General features: G+C 45.7%; 1 protein-coding gene across 5 annotated transcripts in view; it reads right to left on the reverse strand.

Moving 5' to 3' along the window:
- The window catches only part of si:dkeyp-72e1.9 (syntaxin-binding protein 4), a 130,794-nt gene that overhangs the window by 7,216 nt on the left and 109,647 nt on the right, over nucleotides 1-13,931 (reverse strand). For all 5 annotated transcript variants that reach the window (XM_043712009.1, XM_043712006.1, XM_043712007.1 and 2 more), the window contains 2 exons: nucleotides 12,873-12,922; nucleotides 6,395-6,516 (listed from right to left, as the gene is read on the reverse strand). In XM_043712009.1, coding sequence (XP_043567944.1) covers nucleotides 6,395-6,516; nucleotides 12,873-12,922 — 172 coding nt within the window. The remainder of the gene's footprint in view (nucleotides 1-6,394; nucleotides 6,517-12,872; nucleotides 12,923-13,931) is intronic.

Below are 13,931 nucleotides of genomic sequence, written 5' to 3' on the forward strand. Positions count from 1 at the left end.
AATTCTGGTCTCCTTCCTATCGGAAAAATGTTGTGAAACTTGAAAGGGTTCAGAAAAGATTTACAAGGATGTTGCCAGGGTTGGAGGATCTGAGCTACAGGGAGAGGCTGAACAGGCTGGGGCTGTTTTCGCTGGAGCGTCGGAGGCTGAGGGGTGACCTTATAGAGGTTTACAAAATTATGAGGGGCATAGATAGGATAAATAGGCAAAGTCTTTTCCCTGGGGTTGGGGAGTCCAGAACTAGAGGGCGTAGGTTTAGGGTAAGAGGGGAAATATATAAAAGAGACCTAAGGGGCAACTTTTTCATGCAGAGGGTGGTACGTGTATGCAATGAGCTGCCAGAGGATGTGGTGGAGGCTGGTACAATTGCAACAGTTTAGAGGCATCTGGATGGGTATATGAATAGGAAGGGTTTGGAGGAATATGGGCCGGGTGCTGGCAGGTGGGACTAGATTGGGTTGGGATATCTGGCTGGCATGGACGGGTTGGACCGAAGGGTCTGTTTCCGTGCTGTACGTCTCTTTGACTCTAATAAGACATGTCCTGAAGAAACCCGCTCACAGTAGCTATCTTTGAGTTGGCGTAAGCGTTTCTGGCACCAGGAAAGCTTGTCTTGTTTTATCATGCCAATGAAGATTGGGTCCAATATGTGGAAAAATGCATCTTCTTTTCTGTGCAAATGACATTGGGGCAGATGAAAAGCAATGATCAACCTTCCTGGCAGTTTGTGGAGCCGCAGCTTTTTTCAGTTATTAGGAGGCTACCTTTCCCTGAGGCACCAGGTATGAAAGCCTTTTGAGAGCTGACTGGTTTAGTTAGGGAATATTGTGACCCCAAGCCTCCTCTAATCCTGAGACGCTATCGGTTTTACTCAGTAAGTCAAAAACCAGGGGAATCATGTCATGATTTTTGACGATATTAAGATGACTGGCAGAGGCATGTGACTCTGGTTTAACCATTAATAAGATGCTGAGAGACTGTTTGGTTTGTGGGATTAATGATGTCAACATGCAGAAGTATCTACTAGCCGAAACCCATCCAGACTTCAAACAGGCTCGACAACTGGCTTTATCATCGGAAAAGGCGGCAAGTGGAGCATATTTCCCTGGGTACAACAGAGTGTTACAAGGGGACATAAATTTAAGGTGAAGGGTGGAAGGTATAGGGGGGATGTCAGGGGTAGGTTCTTTACCCAGAGAGTGGTGGGGGCATGGAATGCGCTGCCTGTGGGAGTGGCAGAGTCAGAATCATTGGTGACCTTTAAGCGGCAATTGGATAGGTACATGGATGGGTGCTTAAGCTAGGACAAATGTTCAGCACAACATTGTGGGCTGAAGGGCCTGCTCTGTGCTGTATTGTTTTATGTTCTATATGAGTTACAGAGTATTCCAATGGAAGTGACACCCTTGCCAGCACGCTGACTGAGCGTGGGGGGACACTGATTGAGTGAAGACAATTGCATGGCCTCACTCAGAACATATCCTGTCCAGAGGGACTCTCGGTTAGCCCACAGCAAAACCCCAAAACACAGCTAAGCCTTGGCCAAACGGTTAACATTTTCTTCAGGAACCGGGCCGGTAAGCCGTTAAAGTTGCTGTCGGAATGCAGACTCGAGACAGCTAAAGAGTACAGGTGGTTCTGCAATAATGTTACAGTTCTATTCTTCTACAAACTCACGCGATGGAAAGCTGCTGTAGAAAATCACTATACCCATTCAGTAGAAAATTCATGCTATCCAAACAGCGTCCATAATTCGTCAATCACGTTATCGTCGATTCACCTGGACGGAACACACATTGTACCAGAATGACCTGTAACACTGGGTCTGAGTTGAGTAAAAGAACTGATAGGCTGGTATCCAGGACAGTGACACCCTGGAAAGTCCAACTACAGCTGGTTTGGAACAGCTACGTTGCTTAGCAACATCCAAATCAGAGCCAATCAAAATAAAGCTCTGGTTAAATGGTCAGCCAGTTCTAACAGGGGTCGATACCGGCGCGGATGTTTCAGAGGTTGTAGAGCCAGGCCTTAACAAAATTCACTCTGGACTCCAACTCTAGTACAAGACCCTGGCTAGATGGAGAACCTATACTGGGGATCCCTTACAGATTAAGGATACAACATCGGTTTGGGTCTTTTATGAGAAGCAGCTGGTACAGTTCCCACTGATTGTAGTAAAAGGCTCAGGCCTAAGCTTGATGGGGTGACATTGGTTAAGACAGGTTTACCTTGATTGGCTCAATATTTTACAATTAGAAAATGGCCGCCTGAGTGAAGTCCTAATTAAATACCCGGAAGTTTTTCAGGAAGGTCGAGGGACTATCAAAGGAGCCAAGGCCACACTCGGTGTTGACCAGGAAGTAATTCCCTGACTCTGCGAGGCCTGCCCAGTGCCATTTGCCTTAGGGGCAAAAGTAGAGGCAGAAATCAGGAGGCTGGGAAACGAAGGAACCATCGAACCAGCCCAGTTTGTGGACAGCACCGATCGTACTGATTGTAAAAGCCTGATGGGTCGGTTCACCTTTGTGGGGATTTTAAACAAATGGCAAACCGCTCCTCACAGCTGAACAAATCCCCGGTCCCTCACGTCGAGGATTTTATACACAAAGCTGGTGGAGGGCTGTTTTTCATGAAGCTGGTGGATCATCTGGTGAAGGAGCAGCGCTCCAAAAGCTCGTGCTTCCTGTTGGACCATAACCTGGTGTTGTGTGATTTTTGACGTCGTCCACCCCAGTCTAACACCGGCACCTCCACATCATATTTGAGGTATGTAAGATATGAAAGGAGATTGACAGAGAAAACATGGAAAGGATGTTCCTCGTGTGAGCAATGGTCACTGGTCCTGAAACGTTAACTCTGATTTCTCTTCACTGATGCTGCCAGACCTTCTGAGATTTTCCAGCAATTTCTGTTTTAGATTCCTCATGTGAGGCAATCCAGAATGAGAGGTCATACTTTTAGGAGAAAGGAAAGGGGATCTGACAGAGATCAGGACGTAGTTCTTCCCTGAAAGTGCTGTGAACCCGTATAATTCACTCCCCCAGAGTGTGGTGGATGCCAGACATTGAATAAATTTAAGAAGGGGATAGACAGATTTTTCGTTTGTAATGGGTTGAAGGTGAAATAACTCCACAGAGGCTGGTATCCCGTCATCAAGTCATCCTTTACTTACCCAAGGAGAGTGCTAGACACTGATCCAGGTCCCTCAGAGTCAGCTCTCAGAATGAACAGAACCCCTTACCCTCCTGTTTATATTTGTCAGCCAGGGCTCCCCAGTTACCATGTTAACAGCCCCAGTCAGGGAACTCCTATTCTATGAGGTCCACCTGGCTGACCTCATTATATTCCCTACATCCCTCCCATTCTGAGTCTGAGGACATAGACCAATTATTTTTCTGAAGCTCCTCCTGCATTGTTTTAACATTGGGCCAGGTTCCTCAGAATCTGATCTGGACAGCAGGTAATGCACTATAGCTCACCCCTTGCACCCAGAGCCTGTCAGAAAAAATTCATTCTCTTCTTCAGGCTGCAAAGGCATCAAGGCAACAACATCTGCCGTGTGGATCTCAGATTCCAAGATCTCCTCAACGCTTGATGGAGACAGAGAACCCTAGAATTCCAACTGTTCCGTGGAATAGGGCACATTTTGCTCCATCCCCATTTGTGTGTTTGCAGCTTCCATATGGTCCACATGCTTGCTCAGGACCGTCCCACTGACCCGAGATTTATACATCACTGGGCCTGACCTCGCATTCACCGTATCTCATCCCATGCAGGACCCTTCCCATGGTTCCTACATCAGACTTCACCCCCTGAGGTAAACCGTCTCTCTCGCTTGACAGAGTCTTGTGTCTGGCATTGACGTTCCTGATGCCATTTCACCTTCCCCCCCCCCGTCCCCAGGTCCAGGAAGATCAGAACTAACCTGGTGCGGAGTCTTCTCCTCATTAACAACTCTGCTGGTGCTGTCCCTGTATATGGATGAGGGATGGTCCAAAATTCAAGCAGGAACTGGGACAGTTTGGTATTGAGTGAAGCTTAGGCTGTTTCTTTAAGCCTGCCTTCAAAGTTTGGACTGCTCTTTCTGTCAGACCATTGGATGATGGATGTTATGGGGCTCTCCTTGTATGTCAAGTACCATACGGCTTTCAGAAATATTCAAATTCCCTGCTGGGAAACGATGGTCCATTGTCTGTGACCAACACTTCCAGGAGTCCATGTATTGCAAAAGATGCTTGCAGTTTTTCTATCATCGTCCCTATGTTTGACAAATGAACTCTATGCACATCCTGTCACTTTGAGTGGATGTCCACAGTGATTAAGAACATTGAGCCCATGAAGGGACCTGCATAGTCATTGTGTAATCGAGTGCAGGGTTTACCTGGCCATTCTCATGAACGTGGTAGGGGAAGGGTTTGGTGTTAATTACCTGTCCGTCTTGGCACTCTGGGCACTGCCCCGCACCAGTGTGTCTCTGTCTACATCCAATCCTGGCCACCAGACACAACTTCTCGTCAACATTTTCATTTTGGAAGCCCCTGGATGACCCTGGTGGAGTTCAGCCAGTATCTGGCAGCGACCTTTGCTCAGGACAATCACTCCCACTCCCCGTAATAATATGCCATCTTCTATGGTGATCTGGTCTCTCCGGGTCCAGACAAGTTTCGGTTCTGGGTGTGATGGCTTTTTGGTTTACCCCATCAGCACCGGCTGTTTCAGTTTCGCGAGGCCCGGATCCTTCTGTGTCCAAAGTCTGATATTGGCAGCTGCGACTGGAAGTGGGTCCAGAAAGTTTAAAACCGTTGACAGACTCTTCCAGTGGCGGTACCCTAGTAAGTGTATCTGCCAGAGGAAAGTGGCTGAATGCATTTGCATTCACTACTTGACCTCATGGATGATGATCTAGCTTGTAATTATTCGCACTTAGTATTCAAGACCATCACTGAATTCACCCTGAAGCTATGGACTGCACTGCCTTGTTCTCTTTAAGTAGGCCTGGCAGGGGTATGTGGTCCGTTATTATTCCAAATGTACCCATAAAGATATTGTTGGCAATTCCTGACTCCAAATACGACGGCCAAACCTTCCTTCTCTACCTGGGTATATTTACGTTCTGCATAGCCAAAGTCCTAGATGCATACGCTATTGTGTGAACCTCTCCACTGGACCACCTATGACCTAAGATTACCCCGATGCCTTATGGGGAGACATCACGTCATACCAGATCTCACTTGGGATCATAGTGTGCCAACAGCTTAGAGGGTACAAACTGTTTCTTCATCTCCCTGAAAGATCAGGTTATGTATGAACTTTCTGTAATGGTTCACCAGAGCAAGGAAAGACCTAAGCTCCGGTACAGACATGGAAACCGGGGCACCTTTGATTGCTGTCATTTCATCTTCCAATGGGTGTAACCCAGTCATGTCAACTCTGTAGCCAAAGTAGCTTAGTTGGCTGGACATCTGGCTTGCGATGTGGAGTAAAGCCAATGGTGTGGGTACAATTTCCGGGCTGGGTGAGGTCACTCTGAAAGATGTTCCTTCTCAAACCCAGCAACCTGAGCATGGGGATCCTCAGGGTAAACTTCTCTCTCTCCAATCAGAGATAAAGGCCCACTTTACCTTTAGTACAAATACTCAGCTGGGTCGGAGCAGAAGATCCTGCCATGAACCCTTGCCCAAGGTCAAGGTTACCCATTGTGTGCAAGACTAACATAATTTACAGGACTCCATGCAAAGACTGGACGAAACACAACATGGGACAAACAGGCAGACAACTAGCAATCCGCATCCACCAACACCAACTAGATAGTAAATGCCGCAACCAGTTGTCCCTAGGAGCCACACACATGGATGACAAGGACCGCAAATTTGACTGGGACAACACAACGATCACAGGACAAGCTAAACAGAGGATAGTCAGAGAATTTCTAGAGTAGACAGGCAGGAGGCTAAAAGAACACAGCAAGCCAGGCAGCATCAGGAGGTGGAGAACTCAGCAAACTGAAGAAGGGTTACACCTGAAACGTTGACTTCTCCACCCTCTGATGCTGCCTGGCTTGCTGTGTTCCCCCAGCCTCCTGCCTGTCTGTTTTAGATTCCAGCATTTGCAGATTTTCTGTCTCGCGAAGAGAATTTCTAGAAGCACGGCACTCATCCCTCAACAACTACATAGATCTAGTCCCTTGGCTGCTACAACAAACTACTGGAACTGTCAACCGGAAACAACAGGAATGGAACCAAATAAATCCCTGATGACACCGTACAGCAGGGTTTCACAGGAGGCCCCAAAGCACTGAAGCTGACACCTAGACAGGGGACGAACTGTCTGCAAATCAACCTCCCAGCTCGGCGAACATACCCACAACCCCGATGAACCCTTGGTTTCAGCTCACCGTTTTCATTGTTTGGAGAGCAGATCCCCTCAATCAGCTGCTTGGCTTCAGCTGCTAGGAGTTGTTCAGGACCAGGAAGGGCTAGGCCACTTTCTCTCTGCAGGTGCTTGGACTTGAACACCCTGTAAGCAAGGTGAGATATGCGTTAGTTCAATGTCTTTCAGCTCATCCAACTGTGCATTTCTTAAAAATAACATGAACGTTACCTTCATGCACACTGAGCTTCTAGTGACAAGTGAAATTGACACCAATGGAGCTGCAGCAATGACAGGGATGTGCTACACTGCGCGATATTATTACTAACATAGCATTAGCAGAGACCAACAAGAACGCTTTACGGTCAAATTAGTATGTTTATTGCAACAGCACATTGTTAAATACAGGATTTCCAGTTAATCATTCACCAAAGCCTTGAACCACATTAGAACTTCTCAGTGTTGTAAAAGATACCCTAAACTGTGAAAATACAGGTCAAGGCGTATAAACGCAACCTTTTGTTTCCAACAGTACAGCCTTCTGTGGCTTGTCTATTGTCACAGACTAGAAAAGTGACATTGGTGAATGATGCGTTTCCTGGGTTCAAAAGGCAGGTTTATGTCCGATATACTCAGCATTAGTCGAGGGGCATACATCTGACTTGCTGCAATCTGCCTATCATAATTTCAGCTGCTCTCATCAAGAGTCAAAGAAAACAGTTTGCCCAGACTTAGTCATGTTCTTTGCCTTTGCTTACAACTCAGGTTTTGTAGCAACATTACAGCTGTTCCTTCCTTGAATCTATGTTTGAGTGATAGCCAGCCCATTTAGGTTGTGAGAAAATCTGGAGGGCACACACTATTACTACCTTTGTCAATCAATCTGATGTATCATATGTCCCTACAGTGTGGAAGCAGGCTATTCGGCCTGGCAAGTCCACACTGATCCTCTGAAGACCATACTGATCATACCCATCCCCACCTAGCCTCATAACCCTACATTTCTCATGGCTAATCTACCTAGTCTACAATTCCCTGGACACTATGGGCAGTTTAGTACGGCCAATCCACCCTGACCTGCACATCTTTGAACTGTAAGAGGAAACCGGAGCACCCAGAGGAAACCCACACAGACACGGGGAGAATGTGCAAACTCCACACTGTCACCCAAAAGTGGTCCTTAGTGCTGTGAGGCAGCAGTGCTAGCTACTGTGCCATCATGCCGCCCTTTTATTTATTGTTTAGTTTACTTGACAGCTTTTGCAAATTATTATCATTTAGATCCGGTGAACATTCATCCTCATCACAAAGAATTAAGTTGTATTGAACAGTTGTCCCAGCCATTTTGCCAGATTGTCTTATCCATCCCTCCCTGGACATCCCTTCCTTCCCATGCCATTCCTAACATTCCCTTGTTTACCACAACCCTCCCATCAATCCCATTAGAAAAATCTCTCCAGCCAGCATCACATTGTTGTTGAGTTCTGTCATAACTCGGGCTGGAAGAACAAAACACAGAGCTACAGATTTAAATTTGAATAAAGACATAAAGCTTTAGTGTTCTTACCTGTGCTAGCTGACCTAGCACCCCTCCAGATCAAGTAATTACCTGAGCAGTACAGAATATACTGTCTATGATCTCACTCAGCTACCAGCTTAGCATCTGTTGTAAGATCAGCCCTCACCATTGCTCATCATAATCTGGTAAATTTGCTGCTACCACCCTCTTTCCTGGTGAGAATCTCTAGAGCTCTGCTTGGTCTAGTGTGGTAGATGGGAAACCACTTGGTAAGCTACTGAGAAGTGGCACTTTTAAAACATAGAACATAGAACAATACAGCGCAGAACAGGCCCTTCGGCCCTCAATGTTGCGCCGACCTGTGAACTATTCTAAGCTCATCATCATCATCCATGTCCAAGGATTGTTTAAATCTCCCTAATTCTGATCACTGATCAAGATATAGTTTACTGCAATGGTAGCAACTAACTGTAAGTTACATTGATGTGACAAGCATTGTTACAGAGACTATGAGGAAGACTCAGTGGGTAGGGAAGCTGCTGGAGAAGATACTGAGGGGTAGGATCTATTCCCATTTGGAAGAAAATGGGTTTACCAGTGATAGGCAGCGTGATTGTGTGCAGAGAAGGTCATGTCTTACCAACTACAGAGGGACCCCGATTATCTGGCATTCGATTATCTGAATATTGGATGATTCGACAAGATGGCAAGGTCCCGATGCTTGGCTAGACTATGTTATCCGGCATTCAATTATCCGGAATTCAATTAACTGAATGAAATACTTCCCGTCCCTATATTTCAGATAATTGAGGTTCCTCTGTAAAGAGAATTCTTTGAGGAAGTGATAAAGTTGATTGATGAGGGAAGTGCCGTAGATGTAATATACATGGACTTCAGTAAGGAGTTTGATAAAATTCTCCATGGTAGGCTGATGTAGAAAGTGAAGTTGCATGGGCTCCAGGGTGTACTAGCCAAATGGGTAGAGAACTGGCTGGGCAACAGGAGACAGAGAGTAATAGTAGAAGGGAGTTTCTCAAAATGGAGACCTGTGACCAATGGTGTTCCACAAGGATTCATGTTGGGACCACTGTTGTTGATTAGATTAGATTTCTTACAGTGTAGAAACAGGCTCTTTGGCCCAACAAGTCCATACCGACCCTCCGAAGAGCAACCCACCCAGACCTATTCCCCTACACCTAACACTACAGGCAATTTAGCATGGCCAATCCACGTAACCTGCACATTTATGGATTATGGGAGGAAACCGGAGCACCCGGAGGAAACCGGAGCACCCAGAGGAAACCCACGCAGACACGGGGAGAATGTGCAAACTCCACACAGACAGTTGCCTGAGGTGGGAATTGAACCCGTGTCTCTGGTGCTGTGATACAGCAGTGCTAACCACTGTGCCACCCCACGATATGATATACGTAAATGATCTGGAGGAAGGTATAGGTGGTCTGATTAGCAAGTTTTCAGATGACACTAAGATTGGTGGAGTAGCAGATAGTGAAGGGGACTGTCAGAGAATACAGCAGAATATAGAGTCATAGAGTCGCACAGCATGGAAACAGACCCTTTGGTCCAACCCAGACCCCTGTTTCTCCTCTCTCCCTTTGATCCCTTTGTCCGCCTCTAGCACCTCCACTGGCAATGTGTTCCAGGTACCCACCACTCTCTATGTAAAGAACTTGCCACGCATATCTCCCCTAAACTTGTCCCCTCTCACCTTGAACTCGTGACCCCTAGTAATTGAGTCCCCCACTCTGGGAAAAAGCTTCTTGCTATCCACCCTGTCTATATCTCTCATGATCTTGTAGACCTCAATCAGGTCCCCCTCAACCTTCGTCTTTCTTGTGAAAATAATCCGAATCCACTCAACCTCTCTTCATATCTAGCACCCTCCACAGCAGGCAACATCCTGGTGAACCTCCACTGCATCCTCCCAAAGCATCCACATCCTTTCGGTAATGTGATGACCAGAACTGTACACAGTATTGCAAACATGGCTGAACCAAAGTCTCATACAACTGTAACCTGACCCACCAATTCTTGTACTCAATACCCCGTCCGATGAAGGAAAGCATACTGTATGCCTTCTTGACCACTCTACTGACTTGCATTGCCATCTTCAGGGAACAATGAACCTGAACACCCAGATCTCTCTGTACATCAATTTTTCCCAGGGCCTTTCCATTTACTTTATAGTTTGCTCTAGAATTGGATCTTCCAAAATGCATCACCTCGCGTTTGCCGGGATTGAACTCCATTTGGCAACTCTCCAATCGATCCAAGTGACAGGTTTAGATAGAGGATCTGGATTGGTGTAGGTTCGGAGGACCGAAGGGCCTGTTCCTGTGCTGTAATGTTCTTTTGTTCTTTGGGTAGAGCGTCATTCCTTTGAGATCCAAAGGTGTTCCCCCCATCCCTACAAGTCTTTGTTAATCACCAATGCTCATGGCACTCTTCAGTAGTAACCATTTCATACCATTACCAGATCGATTCCTGGTATGGTAGGAATGATGTATGAAGAGAGACTGCATTGCTTAAGATTATACTCACTGGAGTTCAGAAGAATTGGATGGGGGGGTGAGGGGGAATCTCAGAAACCTGTATAATTCAACAGGACTAGACAGAGTAAGCACAGAAAGGACGTTGCTGATGACCAGGGAGAACAGCACTCGGCATCACAGACTAAGGATATAGGGTGGGCCATTTAGGACTGAGATGAGGAGGAATGTCTTCACCCAGAGAGTGTGAGCCTGTAGAATTCTCTGCCACTAAAAGCAGTTGAAGCTAAAATGTTAAATGTTTTCAAGGAGTTGGATATAGTTCTAATAGACAAAGGGATCAAAGGGTATGGGGAGAAAGCAGGAACAGGGGTCTGGGTTGGACCAAAGGGTCTGTTTCCATACTGTATGACTCTATGACTATCAGCCATGATCATATTGAATGGCGGAGCAGGCACGAAGGGCCGAAAGGCCTACCCCTGTTCCTGCTATCTAGGTTTCCATGTTTACACAGTTTCATGATTCCTGAAGAAGGGCTTATGCCCGAAACGTCGATTCTCCTGCTCCTCGAATGCTGCCTGACCTGCTGCGCTTTTCCAGCAACACATCTTTCAGCTCTGATCTCCAGCATCTGCAATCCTCACTTTCTCCATGCTTACAACAGCACCAAATACTGAAGATATCTCCATGACAGGCTTGCCTCACCATCAGCGGTTCTGTTTCACTGCCAATAGCTCTCCAACCTGCTGTTCTCACTGGCATAAACCACGGTGCCACACTTCTCCACACAGGCCACGTGCATCTATATGTACCAGGTACTGCCCCTCTAATAAACCCATCGACAGACACTGCCCTGAAACTGATCCATCCAAACTGTACAGACTAACAAGGACTGAACTTTACGGCAGATAACATCCACCTTATTTTAATTGTTTTGGAACAGGGAACATGGCAATAGATCCTGGCTTTGCCTTTTGGTATAAAATAGCTGATGGCAAAGTGACAGCCTGTTTTATAGAGTACCTGATTTTAAAGTTTCACTGACTTGATTGAAAATAAAAGTGTGGGGAGTTGGAAGGCTGGCTCCATCATCATCTCTCCATCATCCATCATTGGGTAGAGATCAGTACACTGGAACAGCATAGATAGGGGGGCAGCTAGTACACTCGGGTAGCCGGAACGCTGTCTGGGAATATAACTCGTGTAGCCGGAATGCTGTCCAGGATTACAACTTGTGTAGCCGGAACGCTGTCCGGGAATACAACTCATATAGTGGGAACACTGTCTGGGAATATAACTCATGTAGCCGGAACGTTGTCAGGGAATATAACTTGTGTAGCAGGAACACTGTCCTGGGAATATTGCTGGATCCAGTGTGCTGAGCCATTCCTTGACATCGTTAGGCGACCGACCAGATATCCCAATCTGACCCAGTCCCATTTACCAGCACCTGACCCATATCCCTCTAAACCCTTCCTATTCATATACCCATCCAGATGCCTTTTAAATGTTGTATCTGGATGGGTATAGATATTTTATATATATATATATATTTAAAAGACACGGAGATGGGTATATGAATATTTAAAAGACATCTTAATGGATATATGAATAGGAAGGGTTTAGAAGGATATGGGACAAATGCTAGCAAATGGGACTAGGTCAGATTGGGATATCTGGTCGGTGTGGATGAGTTGGACCAAAGGGTCTGTTTCCGTGCTGTATGACTGACAATTGACATCTGAAACACTTGGGGCTTCGGGAAAACACTGAGATGGATTATCCACTCAACGCATTTGGCTGAAGACGGTTGTTCATGACCCATCCATCTGCTAGCCTCTTGCAGCTCTGCCCTCTGACAGCCGAGATTCAGTTTACTGCTATGCAGTCCCTTCTGATGTCGCGAAGTGATAATGGGTCATGATGAACAATGTAATAACATGATATGTTCCTGAGAATGGCTGATATTTATCTTGCACTGTGTCTGTGAGTTCATCATCAGCGGTTTCATTTTCACTCAGACTGCCAGCACAGGCTGTACAGAATAAGTAAACAGTCAGACCATACGACTATAAGAAAAACAAACAGAAGCAGCCATTCAGCTCCATTCAGTGGGATCACGGCTGATCCAACATTCCTCACATCCACTTTCCCTCCCTTTCCCCATAACCCTTGATTCCCTGACTGATCTGGAATCTATCGATCTCAATCTTAAATATGCACAAGGGCTCTGCCCCCATAGCTCTCTGTGGCAAGGAATTCCAAAGACTCATAACCATCAGAGAGATGTAAGTTACTGTCAGAGATGCCCACGCCAGGTTCCATTTAAAATATCATAACATCAGCATGTCTTTGAGTCTTTATATTGGAGGTGGAAGCAGGGTGCTGGTGTGAGAATGACTTTTTATATTTCTCTTTGTGTGACTCTGATTGGACATCACCACAGATGTGCTGAGCTGTACTGTGCTACTTACCCATGGTCAGTTCCCTGCAAGGTGGCAGATGTTAGAACCTTGTGTACTTTCTGCAAGAAAAGAAATACAATGTTGATACTTCTTGAGAGGGAAGTAGCTGGAGTTTGTGTCCAATTAGTTGTGAGCTATCAATGTTGGACGTGCAATGTTTTCAGTCACTACACTTGAAATGTCATTATGTTCAAGGGTGTGGACCATGTGTAGCAAAGTGGGATTAGTGTAAGTAGGCCAGCGTAGTCTAGATGGACCAAAGGGCCTCTACATTCTTTGGTGTTGACCTTCACCACTTGAAAAATAACATCCCCTTTGCATCGCTCTAAGATTACATAGAGATAACCTCTCCCATTGATCATCAAATGCAATGTTAGTCTTGTCTTTGGAGGTGATTGGCTCAGCATGTTCTCAGGCTATTGAAAACCTTGGGCTTGCAATTTATAAAGCTCTGCAGAGGGACAGCATGGGGTTGTGTGGGAAATGGTGCTAAAAGCTGTACCAGTGCCACAACAATGAAAACATGCCAGGAGGTACAAAAATCACACAACACCAAGTTATAGTCCAACAGGTTTATTTGGAAGCACTTGCTTTCAGAGTGTTGCTCCTTCATCAGGTGGTTGTGGAGGACACCATTGTAAGACACAGAATTTATAGCAGAAGTTTACAGTGTGATGTAACTGAAATTGAAAAATACCTTGATTGTTTGTTAAGTCTCTCATCTGTTAGAATCGCCATGATAGTTTCACTTCTTTCATATGTTAATCACAAAACTCTTTTTTAAAAGTTACATTCTCAGGTTAACTGTAACAATTGGTGTCAGACCAGATAATATGTTGAAGGTGTTAGCCCCCTGTATTCCCTGTCTGTACCATAATGTTTAGACTGATTCTAATCTAAAAACTGAGTTAAAAGAGTCTTACATGGATTCAAGCAGTTTTTGAGCAAAGTACAATGTAACTCTGCAAGTATAAATTCACCCCACAAACGTATATCTGTATATGTGCACACGTGCACGCACACACAGACACACACACTCACACAAAAACCCACATGCACATATACACA

The sequence above is a fragment of the Chiloscyllium plagiosum genome, chromosome 21 (genome assembly GCF_004010195.1).
Source record: "Chiloscyllium plagiosum isolate BGI_BamShark_2017 chromosome 21, ASM401019v2, whole genome shotgun sequence".
NCBI lineage: Eukaryota > Metazoa > Chordata > Chondrichthyes > Orectolobiformes > Hemiscylliidae > Chiloscyllium > Chiloscyllium plagiosum.